Below are 27,472 nucleotides of genomic sequence, written 5' to 3' on the forward strand. Positions count from 1 at the left end.
AAATAAAAAAATAAATTAAATTTTTTGAAAATTAATATGAAACTTTAAACTTTTAAGCATTGTACTAAATTTAGAATTCTAAAAAAACATCAAATATATATAAATAAATGTATAAATTTTAACTACATCGTTAAATATGCCACTAATATTTTTTTGAACATGGTCCATATAAATTGGACACGGCCCGGCATATTGGACCCACCGATCTTAAAATAAAGTTTGCCACAAAATTAACAACAGCTAAAAATGGAATTAAAGAAAATAGTATAACACTACATTTCTCAGAGTCCATCCATAAATAGACTCAAAACTTCTTTGGGTTGTTCACATTTCACAACCACCACGACTCAAAAGAAAAAGCTCACTCCACAAAACATTGTGTTCTCCATACATAAAAATTAGTTCCTAAGTGTGAGTGTGTGTGTGTGTGTTTTTTTTTCTGGTTGTGGTCAATGGAGAATTACTTGAAGAAATGGTGTTTGGTTTCTGTGTTGGTTTTATATCTAGGTTTAGCGTTTAATGTAAAAGCAGAGCCTCAAATTCCATGCTACTTCATCTTTGGTGATTCTTTGGTTGATAATGGAAACAATAATGGTCTTTCCTCTCTTGCAAGAGCCGATTATTACCCTTACGGCATTGATTTGGGCGGTCCAACTGGTCGGTTTTCCAATGGAAAAACTACCGTTGATGAAATTGGTAAACCCTAAACCACATCTTTCTTCTATTATAAAACATGTTTTTTCCACTGTTCCTCAAAGTTATAATCTCATTTTGGTTAACTAAACTAGAGTGAGACTTATAATGTTATAATCAGAATCTAACATGGGAAAAAAACTAACATGGGGGGTTTGACATATCTTGTGATACAATGAAGCTGAGCTACTTGGATTTGATAACTACATTCCGGCGTATAGTGATGCGAGTGGCGAGCAGATACTTCAAGGAGTCAACTACGCATCTGCAGCTGCTGGAATTAGAGACGAAACCGGTCAACAGCTGGTAACCAGAACAAGATTTTGATTAATATATATGTTTCCATATAAGACAAAATAGAACTATAACTTTTCTTCGTTTTGCTTTTGGGTATGAAGGGACAAAGGGTAACATTTAGTGGACAAGTCCAGAATTATCAGAACACAGTGGCACAAGTGGTGGAACTCCTTGGAGATGAAAATACAGCAGCTGATTATCTTAAGAAATGTATTTACTCTGTTGGATTGGGAAGCAATGACTATCTTAATAATTACTTCATGCCTCAGTACTATTCCACTAGCAGACAGTACACTCCCGAACAATACGCTGATGATCTTATCAATCGTTACAGCGACCAGCTCAATGTAAGTTTTCTCAAGTTAAGTGATGTTCACATTGATGAGACTATGCTCTACGAAATAGTTCCTCTGGTTTGTTGTCAGTTATAGTTATTTTTTCCGACCAATAGATATGACATGATTTGGTCCAAATCAATATTAATTTTCAACCTTTTGACCTCTTGAAAAAAATCAAATTTCCTAATGCAATTAAGCTGTAGGAACTCATTTGGTAATAAAGTTTCATATTTATTTCTGTTAGAGAGATCCATCTGGATCAAGTATGAGTATTTATTCCTTGTTCCACAATCTTTCTTTGTGTGTTTATGAAGGCACTATACAACTACGGAGCTAGAAAGTTTGCACTGGTAGGAGTGGGAGCCATAGGGTGTAGCCCGAACGCTCTGGCACAGGGCAGCACCGATGGAACAACTTGTGTGGAGAGTTTTAACTCGGCCAACCGAATCTTCAACAACAGGCTTAAGTCTATGGTCCAAGAGCTCAACAACCAGCACTCGGATGCTAAGTTCACCTACATTAATGCTTATGGCGTTTTCCAGGACATAATCGCCAACCCCTCTGCTTACGGTACACATAACTCGTCATGAATTTTTTTTTTCTCTTCATGAATCTTAACTCTATCACAAACATAAAACGTTACAAAATCGACATTTGTAATTTATGTTAAAAATGGTTTTCTTTTATCTTGATATATATATTTGGGTTGTGGGCAAATGTTTCTAGGGTTTAGGGTTACTAACGCTGCGTGTTGCGGAGTTGGAAGGAACGGAGGTCAGCTAACATGTTTACCGGGACAAGGTCCGTGCCCGAACCGAAATGAGTACGTGTTTTGGGATGCGTTTCATCCAACGGATGCTGCGAATACGATCATTGCTAAGAGATCTTACAATGCGCAATCGTCTTCAGACGTTTATCCAATTGATATCTCGGCGTTGGCAAAGCTTTGAAAGAACATATAATAGGAGCTAGAGCTTTCAAACAATTGTAATGATTTTCAAGTTCTAAATTCAGTTACTGGAAAAAAGATTCTGAAGTAATGTTATATGTGTGTACCCAAATTGTTTTACTTTATAAAAATTGCACTCTCTGGTTCGCTTCCACAGTTAATGCTTTGCTTCTTGGGTTAATTATCATGTTTATGTTAAAATCTTTTAATTAGTAAGAAAAAATTAATATCCGATATATATATAGCTTCGCTGAAACTGAATCTACAATGGGTGAAAATATGTCAACATGTTCATATTATTTATTGTAACATTAGTTATCTTCAATTCCTTGCAAGAAAAGAAATCCTTTCATCAATAACAAGTACTAGTAGTAAGAAAGAACATAACACGTAATCATGTAGTTACTTCCATTAGGCATTTGATTTTTTTCTTGATTAGTTGGTCCTATCCTCTTTCTTGAATGAGATCGATGATTCAACACTACACAGTATATGAGTCCCATTTATTGTCATCTGATCCCATGTCCCATGGCTCCTGAAATAGTATTAGAGCTTATTAAACCAAACCATCGGACAGTCATCAATAGGATAAAGTTCCGACTTCATCAAATTTCTAAACTCTAGAGCTAACCAAAAGTCGTCAAAAAAAAGAAAGCTAAGCCCAAAAATGTATAACCTATCCAAACAGAAAGTGGAAATCAGTTCGAGTTGATTAATCCAAAAGAGCCATTTGATAAAACGTGTTAAGATATCTCACATCAAAAGTAGAGATAATTCAATAATCAACACTAAATAACAGATGATGATATAGACGTCTTCGTTCATTGCCGATCGACTAACTTGAATTGGAAACCTATAGGCTATAGTTCTTCCCAATTTGTACACTTTGTTATGATATAGGAACGAATAAAAATGGTTGAGCAATTTTACCAAAAAATGGTTAAGCATTTCATTCGAACCAAAATGATCAAAGCCTAATAACGGGTGTACTGTTTGAGCAGTTATCAGCCAAACCTATGGCAATAAAATGTGAACAAAGAAAATGATCCAACAAAAGTGTTACAACACAAACGAAACCCATCCAACATAAGGAAATCAAAATATAAATCGATCTTAACATAACCAAAATTCCTATAAATGACCTAGCTAATTTAAATATAATGATACAGGTTATTTAATTTATTTCAATAACTTTTTTTTTTGTAAACTTTTATTTCAAAAGGTTTTTATTTCAATAACTTGTTATTACATTTTAATAAAAAATCAACCCAAACCAGTTTAGTGATAAACTTATATTATTATATCAAATCAAAAAGTGACTGAAGCATAAATATCTAAAACCCTAAGAGTATCTCTAATGTATTTTGTTTTTTCTTTCTATAATAAAAAAACTCTATAATAGAGATGTGATTTGCTCCAATGTATTTCTTTAAAATAGAGATCTTTAAGTATAAAGCAAAATATAGAGGAATGATATTTTTTCCTCTATAAATAGAGAAAAATATAGTGATATCTATTTTAGAATAATAAATAGAGTAGGATTGGAGTAATTTTATATCTAAATAATATTATAGAGGCAAATATAAATGAAGATTGGAGATGCTCTAATTTCTATCCCATTTATCTTTCGAAAATATGTAAATACCTAGCTAATTCTGTCCACACATAATACTTCTTACGTTTCATATAAAATATTGTTTTATACTTTTAATTTTGTTTCACTATAAGTATTATTTTGTATTTTTAAAACAAATAATATTTTTTTATTTTTACAATTTTTAGCTTATAATTAACATAATCAAACAAAACAAAATAATGAAACAAAACAATTGATCATTTTTTTTTTAATTTGTGTGTAATTTTTTTAATATCACTTATATTTTTTAAAAGAAAAAAACGGATGGAGATAAAACGGATTATATTAAAACCGATGGAGATACTCTATTAAATTTTGTTAATTAAGCATAAATGGTTATCAATCTTTGCTTGATTGTGATCTCGATCAGTCTAACGCGAAGACAATCACACTGTATTGTTTTCTTTTGTTTTTTAATATACCTTTTTCTTATTCTTTTGATTATATAATTAATGACGGTCGAAAGATTGAATGATCAAATCTTCTAGATATATTAGCAAGTTTTTTTTTTTAATTATGCCTACACATTTAATCAACTACAGATCTACGACGTACGTATTAGGGTTTTGAAAAAATGACTTCCTTTATGAACAAAACCTTGTCAAGAAAGCATTTAACGATGAACTTATCTGTCACTAAGAAGTCTATAATGATTTCGTGACAAAGTGGTAATACATTTTATAATAGGAGAATATGGCCATCGTTTAGCGGTGGATCTATAATTTTGTAAATATATTTTATAAATTAGAGTTTTCTTAATGTATAAATTTGCATTGTGAACAATTTTTTTCTTTCTACCATTAGCATCCTCAATATCCCATGATTCATTTCTCTTTTCTTCTTCCAGGTATTAACATAGATCGCAAGAGATAATTAAATAGTATTGTAAAACCAGTGAATCACCAACCCGTTTGAGTCTGAATTGGATCCTTAATAATACCCAATATGAGTTTTCTGGACATCTATATGACTATATACCTGGAAATTCACCGTATATCATGAAATGATATAGTATAATAAATGTGTTATTATCTTAAGTTATGAGTTTCACCTAAATCGAATGAGTTGGAGCCTTGGAAGGGACATGGGAGCATCACCTTGCCTTGGTCAATTATGATACAAAGTCGTTGATTTATTCACAAGGACTCTACTTTTTCATTTAATGCCCAAACCTAATTCTTCACCTGTTTTCTATCAACCAATATTCATCCATTCTAAATAATTGAAATCTTTTTATTTTAGACTAGGATCGGCCCGCCCTACGGGCGGGATCATAATTTGAAAATAATTTAAATAATTAGAGTAGATAATTTTTAATTTTTCTTTAATAATTTTTATTTTAAAATGTTATATTAATATAAATTAATTTGTTATTAAATGAATTATGATTACTTTCTTTGATTTTATGATAAAAATGACAGACATTTTTGTAATCAATTATTGATATATATAATACTTTACTTTTGTTAATAAAATCAAGAGTTAACATAATTTTCTTGTTGAAGATTTGTTATAATCAGTGAAATGAAATTATAGTATTTATAAAGAGTTGAAGGAATTATTATAGCCTTTTCTAGGAAGATGTGTTCCTAGCTAACCAATAACCTGATTTAACTGAATAACTATCATTCATATATAGTTTTAAGAAAAATAGGCAGGTAGCATAAAATTTGATATTAGTTTTTTTATTGTTTAATATTTACAAATATATGTTAGGTTATATATTTATGTATTATTATCTTTGAGAAAAATATATTCATGCTGTTTTTTTATGTTTCTTCAAACCCACATTAACAAAAATTTGAAAACAATGAATTCTGCAATTTTTTTTACTACCAAAGTTAGGCTATATGTTGTATTGTTGGCTATAAAAATTATTTATGGAGCATTCGCTGTATTGTTAATATATGTGGTTCAATATTCAAATGTTAAAAATGTGAATTTTATTATAAATTTTGAAAATTTACACTGATGTATCATGTTTTTTTTTCTCGTTTGTTGAGATAGCAGGAAAAAAATGTTCGAACTTATAGTAGTAACTATTTTATCATGATTAATGATGTAGTTAAGTTTTGACTTATCCAATAAATTATTTTCGTATTATATTATTCTTACTACTTTTTCTTACAATTTTTACTATCTATTATATTATCGTTGTTAGAAATTATTTAGTTAGCTTACCACCAATATATAATTATTTTATATTGTCATCAATATTTTTATTTTGACCTTTTAAAAATGCTAGTCAATTGTACTTTTCATACATTTTTCTGAGTTTTAGATTCATATTTTAGTTTATAATAATTATATTAGGTTGCATTTAGATGTATATATTGTATTTGCATGCATAATTGCATATCACATGGTTTAAAGTGCACAGTTCGAAGTTTTGGATGGCATTGCAAAGTTATTTCTGCAAATCAGAAACATCTGGGGTCTAAACGAAATAAGATGAAATCACAGGGACCAGTGTTGCAAATTCTGGATACTCATTGGGTCTAGATTCACGATCAGAAATGTTTGGGGGCTGCATCAATAGGATGTTTCTGCACAAGTTGAAAGTTCAGGGGCCTAACTGAAAGAAGCAAGAAGACGAAGGGCCAGATGTCAAAAGAGGAAGAAATAGCCATTAACGTTGCTCGATCTTCTTCTCATCGGATCTGTTGACGACGACGGAGCAGAGCACGACTTCGGAACATCAAGACGCCTTATCCATGGGATCGAGATGAGGATTGGTGACGACTTGGTCCGTGTTATCTCAATGGCGTGAAGCTTTGATACCGGTGGATTGCGTGGAAGAGATGCTTGAGGAGGAGAGGACCTTCAAACGCGAACTGAGATCGACGCGGAGGAACATGGGGGCAGACACAGCCCAAACCCAAAGCACAACACTTAAGTAAAGCCCAATAGAAATAGAAATGATGCGCAGCGTTTAAATAAATCAGGACACGTGTCACCCTGTTGTCGAACGACTTAATGACGTAGCACAACAGGAAAGAAGGAACATTTTTTTATATATATAGATATATATATATACACACACACAATAAGTGAGACAAATAATATACGATCTATGATCTATCCCGACTTCCTTTCCTACTTTGTATATAAAAATGATTTTAGTTGACGGATTGAATATCCAAAGGACCAAGTTTGATTTTATTTTTAAAAAAGTTTGGATTTTATACGTGGAATAAACTCTACTTCGGAAGCACCAGTGGCATTGTCAAAACCTACCTACGCGTTTTTCGCCTCTCAAATTAAGCTGCAAAATATCATTTTATAAGAGGATTTTGATCAGGGGTAAGCAGATATACCGAACCCGGAAATCCGAATCTAATCCGATCTGGTAAAAATAAATTCGAATCAATCTATACCCGACATAAATACCGAATAGATCTAGTTTTATGGTATTTTAGGTTATGGATATTATTCGAACCAAATCCGAATCTAAATGGATATCTGATTGAACCCGAAACATTCAAAACTCAATAAAAATCTTGTACCAAATATGATCTTAATTCCTAATATGTATTCAAAATGCATTAAGATATATTGAACATCTAAAATATTTATCTATTACATGAAGGATGATGGTTAAATGTGGCTGTTGAATTTTGAAATATTTAGATTTAGATTTTGTTTTCATTAAACAATCTTTCTCATTTTATAAGAATGTGATTTTTGTTTTATGCTTTCATTTATTTGTTTTTTATCAATAAATATAATTTCTTTTCGTTTGATTTTGAATTATCATAGTTGACGTTCTGTCTTATTTTTAAATCTATTTTACTTATTTTTTGGTTACAAAAAGGTATAAATTAGGTATTTGAAACCCGATAAAAACCGATTTTACTTATGTTTTGATTACAAAATATGTACAAATCAGATATTTTAAAATTGAAGAATCGATTGAGACTTGAACTCGAAAGTACATTGAGTTGTACCGGTTCTTTGAAAATTTACTTACCCGACCCGAATCCGGTAGAACTCGAACCGGTCCGAACCGAACTTTTAAATAATCCGAATAGACTGATTTTGATAAATATGAAAACCGAAATCCAAAAAATCGAAATCCGATTGGGATCCCGAATGTCCATGCCTAATTTTGGTATTACAGGAAAAAAAATTCAACCTGTTTTCTTATAGTTTTTGTTTCTACAGCTTTTCATAGACATGCTTCTATTATCCAAACCAAACCAAAAACACAAAAACTAATCATAATATATCCAAATAAATTATACCAATTTTTATCTTTAAAATACAGGAAAGCAAGTTACTAAAACTAAACCGAACAGAACACCCAATTATCCATGCCTAACCTATTTCTCAATACAAGTCCTTAAAATAGTGATGATCTTTTTTGAACTAAACATAATGACGATCTTTAGTACGTGATTAATGTCGATGCGGCTGTCGGCACACACCCAGTTTAAATAAGTTCGATTAAAAGCCCTTCAAAAATCAATCCTAATCTTCATTTATGAATACAAAAAAAAACAGATATTTTTTCATTGGACCACCAATCTTAAAGTGACCATAACTCTACAAAATTAAAGCTACCAAAATATCGAACATATATCTATATAAATACACAGCCTCTACGGATTTTCTTCACATCATTACACTTTCCATTTCCTACCTCATCACCCAGTAGACTTTGGTTTCGAAATGGAGAGTTACTTAAACAGTTGGTGTGTAGTGTTTGTGTTGTTGGGTTTAGCGGTTAGTGTAACAAAAGCACAACAAGTTCCATGTTACTTCATTTTTGGTGACTCTTTGGTTGACAATGGAAACAACAATGGTCTTGTTTCTTTTGCAAGAGCCAATTATTTCCCTTACGGCATCGATTTTGGCGGCCCCACTGGCCGTTTCTCCAACGGAAGAACCACCGTTGACGAGATCGGTATGAGTCCTTTTTACACAATCTATCTTCTCAATATAACACTTTAAGTAAACACAGTTAATGCTAGTTACATAATTAATGTGGCTAAAATGTTAATAGTCCTAGTCTAATACTCACACTCCGTTTCAAAATGATCCATAGTTTTTTTAAAAAATTGTTTTTAAAAGATCCATATTTTGTAAATTTCAAAAACACTAATTATGTTTACTAAATTATGATTGATTAAACATCTTTGGATATAACTAAACATAGAAAATAATAAGTGTCAAAAATTTTCATACATATTTTTCAAACGGAGAAAACATGGTTTTGACCTTTCTGTGTTTCTGTGTTGTGTAATGAAGCTGAGCTACTTGGATTTAATGACTACATTCCTGCGTACAATGCTGTGAGAGGTCGACAAATACTCTCGGGAGTTAATTACGCATCAGCAGCTGCCGGAATCCGAGAAGAAACCGGTCGACAATTGGTAACTAAACATAAATAACACTTTCTATCAACAATTTTCTAACCAATTTTTCTGTTTTCTTGAAAAAATGAAGGGACAAAGGATAAGCTTTAGTGGACAAGTTAGGAACTACCAGAACACGGTTCAGCAGGTTGTGAGTCTGCTGGGAGGAGAGACTCAAGCAGCTGATTACCTCAAAAAGTGCATTTACTCTGTTGGTATGGGAAGCAATGACTACCTCAACAACTACTTCATGCCTACGTTCTACTCTTCTAGCAGACAATTCACACCAGAACAATACGCTAGCGATCTCATCAGTCGCTACAGCACTCAGCTTACCGTACGTTTCATCTAAATATGGCCTTGTCTACCTACCTCTGTTTTCATGTCATTAGATCATTAAGTTAACACAACGTTACAAGCTTTGTGCAGGCACTATACAACTATGGGGCTAGGAAGTTTGCATTGATAGGAATCGGCGCAATCGGTTGTAGTCCTAACGCGCTCGCACGCAGTCGTGACAGTAGGACTTGCGACGAAAGAATCAACTCAGCAAACCAAATCTTCAACAGCAAGCTACGGTCTCTGGTTGATCAGCTCAACAACAATCACCCTGATGCGAAGTTTACCTACATCAATGCTTATGACGTTTTCCAGGACATGATTAAAAACCCATCTAGATTCGGTATATACACAAAAACAAAACACAAACATTTGGTTTTTGTTTTTTATTATTAAAGAAGCCGAACTTGATATCGTTTTTGTCGGGAATGTTTTTTTTTTTCTCCAGGGTTTAGGGTGACGAACGCTGGATGTTGTGGCATCGGTAGAAATGCAGGTCAGATCACATGTTTACCGGGACAAAGACCATGTAGAGACAGAAACGCGTATGTGTTCTGGGACGCGTTTCACCCAACTGAAGCTGCAAACATTGTTATCGCGAGGAGGTCGTACAAGGCAGAGTCGCCTTCAGACGCTTATCCTACTGATATCGCAGGGCTGGCACGGCTTTGAAGAAAGTCAGAAAAAAAAAAAGAAACTAAATGAAGTTCCACAAACTAATGTGATCTTCTCGTTTATCGTCATTTCATATGTTATCTTTTTGTCATAAATTCGAAAATCAAGCATTTCTATATATATATATATATAACCCGGTTCATAGCAGATTGTTCATAGGAATTGCTACTATAGTCACGCGATATCGAGTAGAAGCATTTAACATGTTGCTTCCAGTAACTTGTCACCTAAAGAAACACACATACAGGGACCAATGATTGTTCAAACCAAAGTAAACCGGACAAGATCGAATTAACCCAATTTCACCACTATATTTCGTGATTCTTATTAATGTCTGATTTTTAAATGATTAGTACTAATTGTTTAACCATATGATCAGTTGATACACTAACTCTTAGGAGTCGTTTTGTTTCAAAAAAAAAAAGAACCGTTTACATTCAATTGGTCTGGTTTATAGCCAATATTTTGGTAACTGGTACAGAGACATATACCTCCATCTATCTGCCAGCTGCACCAAAATTTCCCGTATGTTTTGGCTATGCTACTTGACCTCCGGAGCAGCTACAAGCTCAGGGCTTCAGGAAATCGTGGATAAGCTCACGAACCTGACTTAACATCATAAGTCATAAGCTTGAGAGTGCGTATTGAAGGAACTCATAGTTGATTCGGTGGACCTAGTGGCAAGTCTGCATTTGCCAAGACATCTCCACCGTCAATAGCAAATGCTCAGACATGAATGTCGAAAGTCGAAACCATCAACAGGGCTCCGGGAGTCACCTGATCTGATCTTCGTACCAGTTCAAACCCAATCTTTGATTTTCTTTTGTAATAATGATTATTAATTGATTAAACGATAAAAGGCATGCAAATTTCACAGAAACGTGACATGAAAAGTCCTTACAACCACCATGTGTTGAAATTGAATCACACAAAAATTTACATCTCCGACTTGATAATAAAAAGTCGTCTACAGAACCAAACCGGAACAAAACTTAATAGTCAACCAATACAAAACCAAAAGCACTCTAAAAGTCGAACCAAACCGAGAGCGGCTGCTTGCTTACGAAACCATCCATGTACAAGAAGATTAGATTCGCTCTGTGCAAAGAATGCTGTCGGAAAAACATAGATCTCACATCTAAAAACCCTCCTCAATAATTTAGCAACGAATACTTCACACGCAACACAATCTTACCCTTTTCAACGCCTAGCTTTGCTCCAGTCACAAGCCAATGTCCAGGCAAATCCTGTGGTCCTTTCAACATCTCAGACGAGTCCACTATCTTAGCCAGCTTCCCTGCCTGCCCCGACACGTCTTCTCTCTTCTCCTCAGCCGAACTACTCGACGTAGAAGCACCTCCCTGTTCGAGTCTCCCCGTGGAAGCAACCGGTGTGTGGTCCCAAACAGACCGTCTTATTGTGCAACCAGGGACTTTGGAGAAGAGTAGTTTCAAATGCAAAACGTTCTTTGATCCGAAGTTCCAAACACCAAGCTGAGCTCCGGTGACAATGTGAACGCCCGAAAGATCGCCGATGTGCGTCTCCGTGTGTTCGATCGGCGAGGTGCTAACGTGAGAGAAGTTCTTCCATTTGATAGGCTCGAACCAGCGGCTGTCTTGCTCTTCTGGTCCTTGCCACTTCGGTGCACCTATTGGCACGTGAGAGTCCCAATGTGGCTGCAAGATTTTGGGGAGAGAGACTAAGTGTTGTAGATGGATAGAGAGACGGTTTTGTTTGCTTCCTTCTAAGCTTAGCCTGAGACCTGTGACCGGTTTACGCCCAACCGTTACCTGAAAATACCCCAAAAAGGCAATCAATATGTTCAGTTTATCTATAAACTTGGTTAGACCAGGCATTTTACCAGATATCTGAAGAACCGAATCGAAAAACCAAAACCGGATCAAATATCACCGATACCAAAACGGCTCCTATATTTTCTATATACAAAATATTTAAATGGAACCGAAACGGAACAAATATCCAAATTTATGAAATAAGATTTCTATACATAAATAAAATAACCAAATATCTGTAACAGAACCAAACCGAAACTAAACCGAACCAAAGACTACCTTGGATTTCAAATGGAACCGAAACTGAATCAAGAATCGAATGGATAAATCAGAATTTCTAAAATACGATTTCTATATACATATATATATATAAAATAACCAAATATCTATAACAGAACCAAACTGGAACTAAACCGAACCAAGGACTACCATCTTCCTTGGATTTATAAATGAGTCCTAAATTCCCCTATCCGAACTACTTGATACCGAACTGAATATCCAAATGCCTAAACCTAACCGAAATAATCTTCTGCTCTGTGTATACCTGATCAGCGCTGACGAACAGTTTAGGACCCATTAAGCTAAACTGAAGAGATTCACACACAGGCTCTTTACGTTGGAGGTTACTCAGCTCAGGAGCCCATGCTCTAGCTATTTGGAAGTCCAAGAAGTACTGTAAATCTTCAATAGGAGGCTTATCTGGTAAGAGATATTTTTTTTTTTCTGTTTGTAAGAAACGCTAAACAGGGTAGATTGGAATAGTAAAAGATGTTTTGCTTTCTTAGATAGAAACTCACATTCCAAATAAAGCTCGATGGCACGCGTTAAATGCCTTAGACCAGGCACACCTTCGAGGAGAGAGACAATAGGAGTAAAAGTCATGTTGATAATGTCCGGTGCTGCTGGTACTGTCTTAGCCCATCTAGTGTGGCTTTGCTCAAGATCGTCTCCTCCTCTTCTCCTAAATATTACTGTGATATCCTACAGGAGAGAGCTCTCTTTCAGCTAACAGAATGAAACTAAAACTCTGTTTTACCAAAATAGTAACCGTGACGGTTTTTACTAACCTTGTCTTTGTATTTTAATGGTCCAGTGATAGATTGACTCTCTGCATCTTGAAACCTGTGCTTCCTCATGTCATTGACGTAGTTATCGATCTCGGATATAGGTAAAGGAGAAGACTGATGCTGTCTGATGTAAACAACGTCTCTTCCACCAATCGTCACCGAGGTTACAATATGAGTACCGTAGTTTTCGATAAAACTGTATCAAAGTGGAGAAAGAAACATCAGAATCTACAAACCACTGAAGGGAACACAGGGTGGGTGTTGTTAAAGGAAGAGAGACTATACCTGGCTAAGGAAGCAGGATCCCATGAGGAAGGAACGGCGCGTTTGATCTCATTGCGCAAGAACAATGTAAGCTTTGCTAATTTGACTTCATAAAGCTTATTAAAGTATCCAACGACTGCGAGAGATTTCGTGGAAGCTGCATCGACTTGCCAGGAGCCAGTGTAGTTGAACATTGCGTTAAAGCATCCGAGTGGTATGTTCCCTTTTACACCTGAATTCTCGTTGAAGGATGCTGCCATCTGCCCAAAAAAAAAAAAAAAAAAAAAAATCAAGAACACATCAACAAACAGTTGCCCTTAGCATCTGGACTAATTCAGGTAAAGCTTCTAAATTTAGAATAGTCCAAAGGTTACTATGAACTAATGGTTCCACAAATATCAGATCAGGCAACATGACAAAAGACAAAACATGGCTTAATGTAAGAAATGATATTTTCAACACCGGGGACTAAAAGCTCCTAAATTTAGATAAGTCCAAAGGTTTAATTGAGCTTAGTGGTTCCACAAATATCAAAAATCAGACAAAACATCCTAGACAAAAAGACATAAAGGGCTTAATGTAAGAATAGCATCTTCACCTGATGGAAGGTGCAAACAGGGATTCTATGTATGCCCTCGTCGCCTCGTGAGCACTCGATATCAACGGGGACATTAGGGAGAGAAAACCCATCGGACAATTCAAGATCTCTGTTCTGTCCTTCTTCGATGTGGACGAGTCTCGAACCAGGAGCTCCTTTGCAGTAGAGGAGACGAACATCGGATGTGACATCGAAACCACGACCCAGAGCTTGGATCGCATTGCGAAGCGTCGTGGTCAAAGCTTCGGAGCTGGGTACGCTAAAGTCTCCTCCTTTACGATTCTCCATCGTCTCAGAAAGGCGGCGATGATGATGGTTTACAAAGCTCGTCTTAGGGTTCGTGAGTTTGAGGAAGAAGAAGAAGAAGAAAGTTTTGAGCTTTTTTTTGTTTGTTCGATTTAGCTTCTCACCAACACCATTTCTGGTTTTGACTCCAATAATCGTAGAAACCGCGTTTTCAGATTTTTTTATTTTATTAATTATTATTTTTACATATATATTTGGTTGTGTGTGATATCAAGAAGATTCTTAGGTTGACTGGTCTTGTTTGCTAATTAGATCCTTTTTTCATTTCCAGACAGACAAATTCTTTGACTTTGTGTTTCTTTAATTTTTTCCCTTTTTTCCAGGGTTTCCTCATATCACCATGTCTTGTTCTTGAATTCTAGAGAGCATATGCTTTTTTTTTTTGGGGGGGGGGGGGGGAGTGGGGGGGGGGGGATATGTTTTCGTTTTACAAAAGTAAAAAAGTTTCGGTCAAAATGTTAAATATTTCTTTTGACAAAGTACATTGTATATTTGTATGTTAATTCAACTTATATATTAATCATATAATTATTTTCAAAAGTAACATTTGTCTTTTTTTTTTAACACCACAAAAGTAACATCTGTCTAATATGTTGTAAATTGTCACATGTTATATTGATGTGTTAACACTTAGCAACATTGGCATTTAGTCTATACGATATATAAATTACTGTTTTTATAGTTTGTGTCATTCACATTAAGTTGTTAATAAACTATCATTTTTTTCTCATTTCCCAGTCAGTTATTTGGCAATGAAATAGATTTTGTTGAAGAATATCTGATCATCCGCTTCTTTTGATTAAGAAAGCTGTAGATGATATTTATGAAGAATTGACACAATAAGATAGACGTGGTATAGCGATCGTCTATTCATTGTGTAAACAATATATTTGTATAAATAAATGATTTTCAGACCAAGGATGACAATATCTTTTGGTTAGATTTTATAATTCCAATATTCATCTTTATTTTAATAATTTTGAGCTCAAATATTGTGAATGTTTCATCAACCGCCTCTAATGTTTCATCAATCCTTTTAGATTTGGTTTGACATTTACAAAATCTAACTCAAGATCACCCGCTAGCTAGCAGCAGAAAGTTTCATCCCTTAAATATTTTTTTTGTCTTATCATCTCACAAAACAATCCTTAATTATTATTTTTATATATCCATCCTAAAAAAAATTTTTAATGCTACAAATTGAGTTAGTGCGAAATTTATAGCATTGATAGCATTTTTAATGGAATACTTTGTGATTAATTAAATTTGAAATATCTTCTGATTGATTTTAAGAAGTAAACCTATCAACTGTTAGAACTCGCGCGTCATGTTAATCACTTGGAACGAAACCTAAATCCAGATTGATCAATTAACCATAACTTAGTTTCTAATGGAAATGAATTTGGAAATCGAATTCATGACTAATACTTAAATGGGTAGCCAACTAGTATCTAAGATTGGGTGTTAAATGGTTTGAGTGATCCCAACAGGTGCTGCCACTTACATTTTGGATAGGGCAGTTGCCCCTTATAATATTTGTAAATTTGTGTAATTGTTTGTCAATTTTTAGTATTGTCCCTGTTGAATTATTAAATTATTACTGTAATATGTAATTTTATATTCAGGATTAAAACAATTTTTAGATCCACCACTGGTGATCCCCATCCAAGACATAACGAATTTGACATAGCAGATTGGACTGCGAACTAAAGCAGATTGGACTGCGTTGTCATTGGCCGGTCCAAAAAACTTTAAAATTTAAGTCAAAACTAGATTTTGACCCGTCCTTCAAAGGGCGGGTATATTTTTTGTTTTAATTTTTTTTTGAAAAATTATTTGTTTGTATTTGATTTATTTTATAATCATATTTATGTTTGTTACTAATTTAATTTGATATAATAGTCTTTTAAATAAATGAAATATATAGATGGATCCAATATGTCACATTTATTGGGTTTTTAACCAAAGATTTAAACATAAGTAATTTTATGTTAAATTTAGATACTTTGTTCATGTATTACAAAATTTATATGTGATTTGTTCTTTTTTTATTTTTTATTTGAAATTTATATATTTTAGTTTATAGAATTTTATATGATTTAAACGGATAGTCAAACCCAAACTAAAACCCATAAAATATGAATTGAAACAAAAATTTGAATTCTGAATAGACTTAAACCAAAATCTCATCATATAATTAAACTTCTTAATTTATTAATAATAAATATTACAATATCAAAAACTTAAATATTTGTGTTCAAATATTAATAACATAAACAATTTTTCGACCCACACTTGAAAGCACCATATATTTTATGATGTAAAATTTCATTAATAATTTTACAAAAATTATGTAAATTCGTAAAGATTTTGTCTATTTTGAAACAGGAAAATTCGGATATGTTTTCAAATCTATAGATCTAGTGATTCAATATGTATTCCGGTTTGGATTTCAAGAGATATTCATCAACTAAAATTTTGATAAAACCCACAAAAACTGTTAAAACCAGAGGGTGCATGTTGAACCTATAGGTGATTGATATAATTCAATTTTATTTAAATTGTTATTTTTTATAAATTTAAAATTTAATTTCAATGTTTTAATTAGATATTTAGATAATTATTAATTGATAAAAGTCATGTCCAACATAAGTATTTTTATCTCCTATTGGTATAGGTAAACATATGAACATGACCTATTGACCTATACCAAACATAACAAAACTTATACCCGCGGATCTTAAAACATGAACATGACCTATTGATATAGGTGTGGTCAAACTATTTAATAAAATAGATTAAAAACTATTAACTATTTAGAAGAAATATTATACAAAAAAACACAGATACAATTAAAACACACAAATATAATTTTTTTTTAAAATATAAAACAAAAAATATATCCGCCCTTTTAAGAGCGGATCAAAATCTAGTTGTATTTGAATTATATAGCGTAACTCTAATTTGTTGTAGAATATTTTTAAATTATATTTTATGTGAAATGAAATATAAATAATTTAAATTTTAAAAAAATTTAAATTTTTTAAAAATTACTTTTTAATACTGATATATTTATAAACTATATTATTAAATTAGAAAAATGACCTATTAATAGTCCAGCTATTTTATAAAATTATTAAAACTTTTTACTAATCAGTTAAGAAAAATATTCTACACAAATATGATTAAAAAGATACAAATATAAAAATTGAATTTCTAGAAAATGTAAAACAAAAAATATACTCACTCTTTGAAATGTTGATCAGAATCTAAATTGTATTATATTATCTTAATTAAACCACAGTTCATTTCCATTAATTTTTATAGTGGATATAATATTTATTAATGTAAAGTATCAATATTATTGTTTCCAAATTATATAATTTTTATTTATTAAACTACGTAAGGTTGTCCACAGTTTGTAATAAGTAGTGAACCACTAATATTTTGGAATTAAAGGGTGACTTTACAAAATATGCATACATCTTAGAAGCATTACAAAATTATTTTATGAATAATAATAATTATTGGAACTGAATTTATTCTGATGGATCCCAAAAGAAAAAAATAACCGCATATTACGTGGAAGTTACAGATTTAGGTAACCAACGTGGAAGTTACAATTTTTTTAATAAAGGTAATTACATAATATATATAGATAATTATTTAGATGCATTATATTTTATGTTGGACACAACCTTTAATCAATTGGATATGTTGAAAAATTAATAGAATAGATTACTTTCAAAGAAGTTTTAGTCCGCAGATGCTTTTATCGATTTTTCTTTGTTCTTCATCGATGAAGTTTGACTCTCTTTTACAAAACACTTAAGTTTTTAGTATGAAGTTTGATTTGTGTGATACAATTATTATTTTATAAATTACTTTTAAAAAATAAAATTTTTGGAACACAATCTATTGTCACACACAACACGAAGATCATAAATAATCAACACAGTACTAACAATAATCATCGTTCATTACAGAAAAATAAAACAACAAAATGCCTAGTATATTTACATGTGTGTGTATCCTCATGAGTCATGTTCATATACCCGTTACATTCTAAACGTCTGACGTTGGAGGCAAGATCTCTAGCGGCACACCTGCTATGGGCTCCAACACTTGAGCTTTTGGAAGCTCTCTTGATAACAATTCCTGCATCCACAAACCCACACAACAAAGCCACTATAACCAACCATTGATCTTAGTTAAAAGCAAAAATACTGATTCTGTTTTGCAGTTTTCTTTGGGTTAAGAGAGAGCTTCACCTTAAATGATTCTATCGTTCCTTCTTTCTTTATAATACCTGCTAAAATCCCCTTTGCATCAAGATCGCCATTTTGCATCGGCACAACAAACCTACAGTCCAAAGTAATGCAAAGAGTGCTTATTTACATTTTCTCGAGGCTACATGGAAGAACAAAAGAGAGAGAGAGAGAGAGAGAGAGATGACTGTTTTACTTGGCTTTTAAGATTTTGGCTAGCTGGACAGCGTCTTCTTGGCCAGAAACCAGAGTAAATTGTGGGAGAAGTTGTTTGATGACCGGTGTGATTACAATGTCGGCTCTTTCATTCTTCAGAAGTTCCATGTTGCATACACAGTGCGGTTCGTAGTAGAGAGATATCTGATCTTCAGGTGATACAAGAAGATACCTGAGGACAAAAGAGAAGCATAAATCAATAACCACAACGAGGTTGGTGGTAGCTTGATGAGAGTTATTTAAAAAAAAATTTACCCGTTCTCAGGGCGTTGCCATGGTGGACCGAGGACAGGTCCTGCTGTGGCTTTAACTCGAACTTTAGAACCGTTTCTTGCATTTAGCTCGTAGGTCTCTCCAGGTTCCAGATAAGTTACATTTCTGAAAAGAGGATCAAGCAAAGGCTTTGCATTTGGAGTTGCGATAACCTTTACGTCTGGAGATTTCTCGGAAAGCGGCCTGAGGGTATTTAGATGGCAATGGTCATCAAGGCTTTGAGTGATGAGCAAGCAATCAACTTCAGGGAGATCATCAAGCTGCATTAAATATACAAAAAGTCTTAGAAACTTAATGCAAAACAGATTCAATGAAAAATATGAATAGAGAACAAGTGTTACCTTGAAGCGTTTCAAAAATCTCTTGGCAGCATCATAGAGCCATGGGATTCCAAAATCCAAATTACCCACGAGAATGGGATCAACCAAGATTTTCAATCCACCTGTTTCCCATAGCCAGCTATTTCCCTTAAATCCAGTTTACAAAAAGACATATATCAGTATATGCTTACGGAATTAAATGTTGAAGAAAGAGCTCTAAGAACCAACCATCCATATGAAGACAAACCCTTTACCTCAAAGTATGTTAGCTTGAGTGCATCTGTCCCGGAGCCACTAACTCCAGTAGCTCTGTCCTCTGACAGAAGAGAAGATACCACAGAGAGAGACCGGGAAACATGCTGAAAGGGCTTGAAGCGGATGGAGAGGGAGGTGGAAGGGGTGTGAGGAGCGGGTGAGGATAGCGGAAACGAGGATGATGCAGGCCGGACTCTTGTTTTGGTGTTGATGATACTTAGAGGAAGAGGATTGGCGTGAAGTGGCATCGTGCCACCTGACATCACCATAGCCATTGGTTCTTGTTTTGCCACCTGTCAATATACTCTGAGCAAATTAATAAGTTTTTCTTCAGTTGAGTAAAAAGAAGGAAGAAAGAAAAGAGAATCACTTTTTGTAGGAAGCTCAGTTACACAGTGTTTCTAAAATCATAGAAAGTCTTCAACCTTTTTTACCAAAATCCTTTTGGTCATTAAGACACAAGGCTTTGAAGCATCTAACTTTAATAGCGCTAAAGCATCTAACTTTCTTCAAGTTAACCAAATGTGTCTTTATGAATAACAATACTACAAGAGTTTTCGACAAATTTAAAACATTTGATCATAGGAGGAACTTGGAATCATCTGGACGCATTGTAATTTTATTTATGAATTCCAGAAAAAAAGTAGAGATCAGAGGTACGAAACAAAAAGGGATGTTTTACGACAAGTAATTAGAAACAGAGGAAAGAGAAAGAAGAGGAAGAAACCTGATTTAGAGTTGAAGAGAGTAGTGCTTGGTGAGAAAGGCAGTCTTCATGTCTCTCTTCCTCTCTCGAGTGAATGGCTCTCAAGTCCCCACCCCAACACACAAATAATCCCTGAAAGAAATTGGTGGTTAAGAGTAACTTTCACGACAAACGCTGCGTTTAGAGATTACCGGTCGTTCTGTCCTTGACCGACCCCCGGTTTACTCGAACCAAAAAAAAAAAAAAATCAAACCTCAATTTTAACTTAGATTACGGACGCGCCAAATCAAATAAAATTAGAAGCTGCAGGTTCAGCTCACAATCACATGGTCCATGTGACATGGAACATAGCCTCGCATTTGATAGATGGAGCAACAGTAATATATGGTTCCGGTTACTAGCACAAAACTATATTCTTGAGGAGTCCATCATTTTAGCCGATTTCGAGACTATTTTCTTTCCTAAATAATCGCAATCTTCTAACAAAAATATTTGAAACAACTCACCATTGAATCGAATTAGATAAACATTCATACATATACCCATAATTTGGTTCTATATAAACTGAGCTAGTAGTAAGGTTTAAACAACTTCAGTGAAATGAGCTAGTAGTAAGGTTCTATACAATAATTTCACAATCTTTGCCTCTTTCAGGCAACGTGCATAGTTTTTCTTTTTTTTTATATTAACGTGACGAGGAAGAAAACTCAATTGTGGAGTTTAGAATCATTGATTCAGAGCGCAATGGATAGAGATCATAACCAGAAACAGAGGATTCCGTGTTCGTTGCCGTTTGATCGGTGAAAACAGACGTGCTCAAGCTACCATCCGTATCAACAACGTCCCTCAGCTTTGACAAGCTCCAGTTATGTCCATATAAACCAGGATCTGATAAAACCTCTGTTATCTCTATCTCCCCGCTGAGCATTTGTACCACCTCTGACATGGTTGGTCTTAAGGATGGAGATGAGATTGTGCAAGCGAGAGCAACTTTGATCATCCTTACTGCTTCTTTGCTGTTGAAGTTACCTTCGAGCGCTGGATCTACCATCTCCGTTATCTCCCCTGCCTGTTGCAGCGTCAATGCCTGAGATTCAGATGTACAAAGTGGTTTAAGTAAGTAAATGTGTATGAATGGTTACTTGTAGGTATCAAATGATAAAACAATCTCCAGAGTTTTACCCAATTGATAAGAGAGACGTGATCAGCACTTCCCTTGTGTTTAGTATTGCTCTTCCCACTAGCAATTTCCATTGCCACAACCCCGAAGCTATACACGTCTGCTTTCTCTGACAGCTGACCCCATAATGCATACTCTGGAGCCATATATCCACTGCATTATAAGTACAACCAAGAGTGAGCTATATACACTGTGAATTTTGTGCTAAAATCTACGCTTACATGGTTCCTGAAATTTTGGTGCTAATGTGAGTGTGTTCTTCTTCTTCTCCATGGAGCCTAGCCAATCCAAAGTCAGATATCTTTGCATTTAGGTCAGCGTCTAGAAGCACATTTGTGGTTTTTATGTCACGGTGAACCATTCTGATCATCGATCCTTCATGCAGGAATTCAAGCCCTCTTGCGATTCCCACACAGATTTTTTGTCTCGCTTCCCAGTCCAGGTTCAAAGAACTCTTTCCTGGAAATGAATTTGTGACCGAAGATAAATGACATGAGGTAACATAAGTGTACATTTGATTTAGACTCAAAAACATAATTCTAATGAAATTATTAATGAGTTTTATTTACCATGCAGCATAAGAGCAAGGGAGTTGTTTTCCATGTATTCATACACGAGCAGCAGTTGATCCTTTTCGACACAGCATCCATAAAGCTTGACAAGGTTTGGATGATTCAGACCAGAGATCATCCCTATCTCATTCACGAATTCTCTGTTTCCTTGGCATGACTTGGAAGAGAGCTGCTTGACTGCTATTATAGTTCCATCTGACAGCTCTCCCTGCAATATGTTTTTCATATCAGAAACCAACAAAAAACGGCCATAATTGAGAAGAACGTGGCATCTGTGTTTTAGTATACTTTGAATACTGATCCGAAACCTCCTTCTCCAAGTTTGTTGGATTGATCAAAATAGTTTGTTGCAGCTTGAAGTTGCTTCCATGTAAAGCAAACCGTTGGAAGACCCTTGGCTCTCAGTTCTACGTGGTCAAGTTCCAAACAGAAAATCATTACTAATGGCTTAAATAACAGTCATGTGCCAGAAATATTTCTACACTGTGAACTCTGATACCTAGTTCTCTTGTATTCTTGTCTCTTGTGCATCTTCTCTGAGCATATACTCCTAAAGCCAAGAGAATAACTGTTACCAAGGCACCCACTGCCCCCAAAATTAGGGGATAATTAATGCGACCTTTTATTTTCTCAGCTGTAAAGGAGACAAAAGAAGTGTAAAACAACATATGCACCAAGCTAATGAAAATAATGCCAACAAAGTAGTTTCTTTGTATTTAGACCTCCACATTGTGGCTCCATACCTAACATTTTAAAAGATGAACCAATGTCAACAAGATGAGTGCAATCATTTGAAGCTATGGCCCCACTTGAGAGGTAAGAAAGCAACATGATGAAGATTACTTACTATTGTGACACAAGGAGATTGCAGAGATAAGAGGACCATAATTTCCTCTTTTGGGTATGAGCGTTGTCCCTTTCCCAGCCCAATATAGCTGAATCTCTAACAAATGATCAGTCACGTTAACAGCTTTCAGTTCTTTCACAACAGGCGTCAGACTCCCTTTAGCCTCCTCTCTAATGTTAAAATTCCTTAAAAATAATTTCCCCTAATAAGAGAGGAAAAGGAAAAAAGGAAATGAACGTCAATTTTCCATGCTATGATTACTGAAAATAGGAAATAAAAAACACCAACGCTTTACCTGAACATAGACGTCAAACATGCGTCTGCCGAGACCACTGTATGGTTGTTTGTCTGAAAACTGAATCTCCATAAAATGGAGTTTCACATTGTAGGGTCCATTTTCCAAGCAAAACGCATAATAAACAAGTGAGAGAGCAGATCTACGTGCCGTCTTATAAAGATCAGGAGAATCTCCAGGTAGTGTCAAACTAGTTGAAATGATGTACGTATCATCCTCACTATTTTCATTCGAGATAAATACGCCTGTGTTACTAACTCCCCATGTCTTGAAGTGTTGATTTGTTGCGGGATGGATTGTACTATTATCAGCTTGATAAGTGATTTTATGAGAGGAATTTTTAATAGCTATGTTGTCTCCACCACAATTAATATGTAGTGTTCGCTGATCTAGAATCCATGATTGAAAGAGAGAATTAATAGGGAAAACAGACCGCAAAATAACATGTTAGAGACCGCTCTTTATGTACTCACAGCTTGTGCAGTTGATTGGACCAGCACATGGAAGAAGCCCAGTCCTTTATGAAAGTACTACCAAAACAGCTAGGCATCACAATGGCACACAATATTCTATTGATGCGAATTATTAAGTAGAAGAGTGTGCTTACAAATTGTTTTTAAGATAAGAGCTCTGGTATGTGTTAATGTTGCTGATTGAGCATAAAGTGAAAACATAAACTTCAGCATAATAACCTTATTAGCAATAGAGAGAAGGTGTATTGTATCTACCAAGAATTTATATTGATACCTCTTATCCTGGCAGGTCGATCGCCAAGAGAAATTGTTATAAGAGATATCACTGTGAGAAATAACCATATTAGAAAAATAGCAAAACTATTTGTCTACATGTGGAAAAGGTATCTCAAGTCATATAGACAAGGGGAAGCCAAAACATACATATTAGATTTGCTATTGAGAAAACCACCAGATCCAGCATCTCCAGAAAGCCTATTTCTAGTCAAATAGCTGAAACGACATGTCAAAATGATACATACTTTGATCATTGTACTGTGGTATTGACATTGAAAGGTCTTCAGCTCTTTTAACATTTATAATCTCAGATTGTTTAGTACTATACGTGTATTTTGGTGCTTTTTGGATTCCATGAACTTCACCAGTCAAGCTGTTAAATGACAAGTCCCTGCAGCAAATATGTGCAAAAAGCATACATGTTTGCATTTGTAAATTATGGATTTTGTAAAAAATCCTAAGTAGACCCTCTCAGTCTCACAAAAAGTTATTCTCTCTCTATTGTGTTTATTCATGTGTGTACCCATCCATAACAATCTATATACACACATAGAAATATAGTCTATAAGCATGGATCTGAATATTTCATGAATATATGCATCTGATCTTACTCTAATTTCTGATCAGCAAGTAATGTAGAGTATAAATTTAATTAGCTCTGACAAACTTACAAAAGTCTTTTGACTTGTGACAAGAAAGAACTTACAGAGTCGTTAGGTCTGGCAGATTCCATATGTAAGAAGGAATTGGACCAGACAAACTTACATTCCTCAAAATTCTGGAACAGGAAAGGGAGACTTTAGTTTCAAAATTTAAGATAGAATAAAGCCTCAAGATGTGAAACTGATGACTAGAAAATAAATACAGTTTTCTGATGACTTTGCTGGATATATTTGGAAAGGAGGCTATCCCAGTTGTATCACTCATACTCCTGCATATGAATATTAACATCAGTGTTGTATCTGTTGTCCCTTTGCTAATACGTATATTGAATGTAGGTTTATTACAGATGAATAAGATTTTCTAGGCGAGCAACTGCATCAGGAATAGGACCTTTCAGTCCGCTTGCCTGTAAAGCTCTGATGCTCATAACATACACAACTTAGATGGTACGTAAACAGAAATTGTAAAAGAAACTAAAAATTAGCAATGAAGAACAAGCTTACAGCTTTTGAAGCCGAGACCAGTTGCCAATATATGCTGGAATAGTACCATTGAAGTTGTTATCACTTACCCTACTGCGTAATGAGAACTAAAAACTAGTTAAGAGCTTTCTACAAATTTTCTTCTTGGACTAGTTAATAGGTTTTCTTGACTGAGGTGAGAACTTAGTGAGTGTAAAATCAGTTCACAACCAAACAATTCATACATATAAAATGTTCAAGAAGAAGTTCAGCAAAAAGCTCTGAATCAAAAAGGTTTAACTTCAATTTGGATGCTAATATAACATCTTCTTCCTCCAAACTTCATCAACTTTACGAATTGACTAACATTTACGTCTAATTAAAGATGAGCATCTCCAGTTTCAAAGGTAACAAAAACCTTTAGAAAATTTTCAATTTCCAATTATAGCAACAACTTACAAATCTGTAAGGTTCACCAGTCTAGCTAGAGTGTTAGGTAGGCTTCCTGTAAATTGATTGGAAGTAAGATGCCTGCAGAAACCAGTTTCTGAAATTATTAAAACTACTGTTCATCTTATCAAAGATTCTTGGTTTTGAACAATGGTTAAGATCCATAAATAATCTTACAATCTTGTTAGGGATGTCAAGTTACCAAGTTCATCAGGAATAGGACCAGAGAACTGATTGGCTTCAAGCGCTCTGAAAATTTTGTCACATAAATTAGGTAAAATCAAAAAGGCATATTTGGTATAGGGAACATGTTTGAAACGTACAGAACAGTCAGATTCTTGAAGTTTTGTAATCCAGTTGGTAAAGGCCCAGACAAGTTATTTGCACAGAGCGAGCTGCAAGAAAATTCAAAAGTCACTCATGAAAGAGTATCTATCAGCGAGAGAGAAAGAGAGGGAGCTAACATGGAAGTGAGGTAAGGCAATGAAGCCCACTCCATTGGGATTGTGCCTGAAAGGTAGTTTCGGCACAAGTCTCTGCAAAGAAAATCAAAATCCCGCTCTCAGAACTATCTCTGAAGATTCAAACGCTACAGGTTTGTTTGATAATTTCGTTGAATAAATAATACTCTCAGTTTGACAACATATAATCTAAACATTTGATTCTGCATGGTTTGAACTTACATCGATCTTAGATATCGAAGTTCAGCCAACTCTGGTGGAAGTTTTCCTGGAAGGCTAAGGGTCTTGAGATCTCTGTTTTTGTACAAATATTGGAACCAGGAAAAATATCAGGACACAGAAGAAACATCTACTTTTTTTTAAAAAGACAAACAATTTAATGACACTAACATGCTTGTTATATGACATATCCTACTGTTGTTGAAACTACAATCACAACGAATGGTGCTGTTTCTATTCTCCGGGTTAGAAGCACCATCAACGTCTTGCCTCATCTTTAGGGTTCCTAAACTGCAAGGGTCTCCATTGCTTAGGTTCAGTCCCTTGATACCAAGTGTCGTAGCTATCTTCTCTAGCGCATTCACTGCTTATAATTAACATATATAATCGAAGTATATATACATCAATATGTGGATTTTAATCTTTGATTTAATAACAAAAAAAAAACTAGTAGCAGTTTATTCTCATACACTCATCTGGATGAAGAGCTGACGAAAATGATGTTGTTGAAATTGCTAAGAAGCCTGTGAAGATGGTAAAGAACAGAAGAAGAACTGAGAAGACGATCAACATATCTCGCATAATATGACTATTTCTTCTTTGTATGTGTACTTGTTTCGTTAGTCACAAATTACAATATCATCATGCAAGAGCAAGACAATCGATTAATGGTTATATATTTATATAGATTTTAGAATTTTCATTGGGCTTTCGTCGGTGGCTATAGAGAGACTAATTGAGGTAAGATACTGTATTTGGAAGAAAACTCTCACGGTCACGGTTACGGTCATACACGTTCATTGATCGTAAGTTTGATTGGAATAGAGAGTAGATATATATTTGTGATCGAAATTAATGTTTGAATTGTCCAAATGACTTGACCAAAAAATAATAGAAAAAAGAATGCTTGATGTTCATGTCCCTTTCTCGGATAAGACTTGCGTATATATGCAGGCCCGACGAACTATTGTCTGCATTTAACTGTTTTTAATGCATGACTGCATGAGCAGCCTATGAACGCAGTTATAAGGCTTACGTATAACAATTCCACTTTTTTTCCTTTTTTGGTCATATCTTACTTCCATCGTTTGAAGTACAAAAATGAAAAAAAAAACATTATAGGCCGCACCATGACTGACTGTTTTTATAGTAATAGTAGTCAATAAATATACAACGAATGATACAAAGCGTTAAAAAAAAAATATACAACGAATGAACTAAAGCT

The 27,472-nt window shown here is 34.4% G+C and overlaps 5 protein-coding genes across 7 annotated transcripts; 2 read left to right on the plus strand and 3 right to left on the minus strand.

The window, feature by feature from the left end:
* The first annotated feature begins 301 nt into the window (after positions 1 to 301).
* On the plus strand, positions 302 to 2,438 carry LOC108819359 (GDSL esterase/lipase At1g29660). The gene is made up of 5 exons (XM_018592373.2): positions 302 to 696; positions 875 to 999; positions 1,092 to 1,337; positions 1,643 to 1,898; positions 2,055 to 2,438. The coding sequence occupies exons 1-5, from the start codon at positions 453 to 455 to the stop codon at positions 2,276 to 2,278; spliced, it is 1,095 nt and encodes a 364-aa protein (XP_018447875.1). The 5' UTR covers positions 302 to 452; the 3' UTR covers positions 2,279 to 2,438.
* A 6,086-nt stretch (positions 2,439 to 8,524) lies between these two features.
* LOC108822467 (GDSL esterase/lipase At1g29670) lies at positions 8,525 to 10,431 on the plus strand. The gene is made up of 5 exons (XM_018595554.2): positions 8,525 to 8,819; positions 9,164 to 9,288; positions 9,362 to 9,607; positions 9,700 to 9,952; positions 10,058 to 10,431. The coding sequence occupies exons 1-5, from the start codon at positions 8,585 to 8,587 to the stop codon at positions 10,279 to 10,281; spliced, it is 1,083 nt and encodes a 360-aa protein (XP_018451056.1). The 5' UTR covers positions 8,525 to 8,584; the 3' UTR covers positions 10,282 to 10,431.
* A 699-nt stretch (positions 10,432 to 11,130) lies between these two features.
* Positions 11,131 to 14,418, minus strand: LOC108822466 (MACPF domain-containing protein CAD1). Its single transcript, XM_018595553.2, has 6 exons — positions 14,007 to 14,418; positions 13,430 to 13,668; positions 13,145 to 13,340; positions 12,875 to 13,058; positions 12,622 to 12,776; positions 11,131 to 12,074 (listed from the first exon to the last, which is right to left on the minus strand). Exons 1-6 carry the CDS (start codon positions 14,292 to 14,294, stop codon positions 11,436 to 11,438), a joined length of 1,701 nt encoding a protein of 566 aa, XP_018451055.1. The 5' UTR covers positions 14,295 to 14,418; the 3' UTR covers positions 11,131 to 11,435.
* Positions 14,419 to 18,230: 3,812 nt separating this feature from the next.
* LOC108821039 (uncharacterized) lies at positions 18,231 to 20,520 on the minus strand. 2 transcript variants are annotated; one of them, XM_056993348.1, is made up of 7 exons: positions 20,372 to 20,520; positions 19,644 to 19,950; positions 19,411 to 19,536; positions 19,052 to 19,329; positions 18,777 to 18,968; positions 18,584 to 18,674; positions 18,231 to 18,470 (listed from the first exon to the last, which is right to left on the minus strand). In XM_056993348.1, the coding sequence occupies exons 2-7, from the start codon at positions 19,917 to 19,919 to the stop codon at positions 18,378 to 18,380; spliced, it is 1,056 nt and encodes a 351-aa protein (XP_056849328.1). In that variant the 5' UTR covers positions 19,920 to 19,950; positions 20,372 to 20,520; the 3' UTR covers positions 18,231 to 18,377. The 2 variants fall into 2 exon arrangements, with proteins under 2 accessions (XP_056849328.1, XP_056849327.1); XM_056993347.1 differs by having other exon boundaries at positions 19,644 to 19,937; positions 20,372 to 20,508.
* Positions 20,521 to 20,825: 305 nt separating this feature from the next.
* LOC108819809 (probable LRR receptor-like serine/threonine-protein kinase At1g29720) lies at positions 20,826 to 26,979 on the minus strand. Of its 2 annotated transcripts, XM_056993345.1 has the most exons (25): positions 26,718 to 26,979; positions 26,419 to 26,611; positions 26,251 to 26,322; positions 26,032 to 26,103; positions 25,891 to 25,962; positions 25,745 to 25,816; positions 25,577 to 25,648; positions 25,160 to 25,231; positions 25,001 to 25,072; positions 24,859 to 24,924; positions 24,700 to 24,771; positions 24,322 to 24,384; positions 24,141 to 24,209; positions 23,992 to 24,042; positions 23,852 to 23,893; positions 23,718 to 23,761; positions 23,245 to 23,633; positions 22,950 to 23,151; positions 22,825 to 22,845; positions 22,602 to 22,736; positions 22,391 to 22,509; positions 22,100 to 22,310; positions 21,752 to 21,989; positions 21,533 to 21,683; positions 20,826 to 21,437 (listed from the first exon to the last, which is right to left on the minus strand). In XM_056993345.1, exons 1-25 carry the CDS (start codon positions 26,827 to 26,829, stop codon positions 21,036 to 21,038), a joined length of 3,084 nt encoding a protein of 1,027 aa, XP_056849325.1. In that variant the 5' UTR covers positions 26,830 to 26,979; the 3' UTR covers positions 20,826 to 21,035. The 2 variants fall into 2 exon arrangements, with proteins under 2 accessions (XP_056849325.1, XP_056849326.1); XM_056993346.1 differs by lacking the exon at positions 25,001 to 25,072.
* Between the last annotated feature and the right edge of the window lie 493 nt (positions 26,980 to 27,472).

This window comes from Raphanus sativus, chromosome 8 (assembly GCF_000801105.2).
Source record: "Raphanus sativus cultivar WK10039 chromosome 8, ASM80110v3, whole genome shotgun sequence".
In the NCBI taxonomy this organism is placed as follows: Eukaryota; Viridiplantae; Streptophyta; class Magnoliopsida; order Brassicales; family Brassicaceae; genus Raphanus; species Raphanus sativus.

What these genes read in the sequence shown, in the direction of transcription:
- LOC108821039 (XM_056993348.1), bottom strand. Translation starts at nt 19,919, where the DNA reads ATGGCTATGGTGATGTCAGGTGGCACGATGCCACTTCACGCCAATCCT. An exon ending in TCAAGCTAACATACTTTGAG is followed by an intron (nt 19,537 to 19,643) that starts GTAAAGGGTTTG and finishes ACTGGATTTAAG; the next exon opens with GGAAATAGCTGGCTATGGGA. An exon ending in TGGCAACGCCCTGAGAACGG is followed by an intron (nt 18,969 to 19,051) that starts GTAAATTTTTTT and finishes TTTTGTCCTCAG; the next exon opens with GTATCTTCTTGTATCACCTG.
- LOC108819359 (XM_018592373.2), top strand. Translation starts at nt 453, where the DNA reads ATGGAGAATTACTTGAAGAAATGGTGTTTGGTTTCTGTGTTGGTTTTA. An exon ending in AACTACCGTTGATGAAATTG is followed by an intron (nt 697 to 874) that starts GTAAACCCTAAA and finishes GATACAATGAAG; the next exon opens with CTGAGCTACTTGGATTTGAT. An exon ending in ACGAAACCGGTCAACAGCTG is followed by an intron (nt 1,000 to 1,091) that starts GTAACCAGAACA and finishes TTGGGTATGAAG; the next exon opens with GGACAAAGGGTAACATTTAG.
- LOC108822467 (XM_018595554.2), top strand. Translation starts at nt 8,585, where the DNA reads ATGGAGAGTTACTTAAACAGTTGGTGTGTAGTGTTTGTGTTGTTGGGT. An exon ending in AACCACCGTTGACGAGATCG is followed by an intron (nt 8,820 to 9,163) that starts GTATGAGTCCTT and finishes TGTGTAATGAAG; the next exon opens with CTGAGCTACTTGGATTTAAT. An exon ending in TAAAAACCCATCTAGATTCG is followed by an intron (nt 9,953 to 10,057) that starts GTATATACACAA and finishes TTTTTTCTCCAG; the next exon opens with GGTTTAGGGTGACGAACGCT.
- LOC108822466 (XM_018595553.2), bottom strand. Translation starts at nt 14,294, where the DNA reads ATGGAGAATCGTAAAGGAGGAGACTTTAGCGTACCCAGCTCCGAAGCT. An exon ending in GATCCTGCTTCCTTAGCCAG is followed by an intron (nt 13,341 to 13,429) that starts GTATAGTCTCTC and finishes ACTTTGATACAG; the next exon opens with TTTTATCGAAAACTACGGTA. An exon ending in CATCGAGCTTTATTTGGAAT is followed by an intron (nt 12,777 to 12,874) that starts GTGAGTTTCTAT and finishes ATCTCTTACCAG; the next exon opens with ATAAGCCTCCTATTGAAGAT.
- LOC108819809 (XM_056993345.1), bottom strand. Translation starts at nt 26,829, where the DNA reads ATGCGAGATATGTTGATCGTCTTCTCAGTTCTTCTTCTGTTCTTTACC. An exon ending in CCTTGCTCTTATGCTGCATG is followed by an intron (nt 21,990 to 22,099) that starts GTAAATAAAACT and finishes ATTCATTTCCAG; the next exon opens with GAAAGAGTTCTTTGAACCTG. An exon ending in ACCAAAATTTCAGGAACCAT is followed by an intron (nt 21,684 to 21,751) that starts GTAAGCGTAGAT and finishes CTTATAATGCAG; the next exon opens with TGGATATATGGCTCCAGAGT.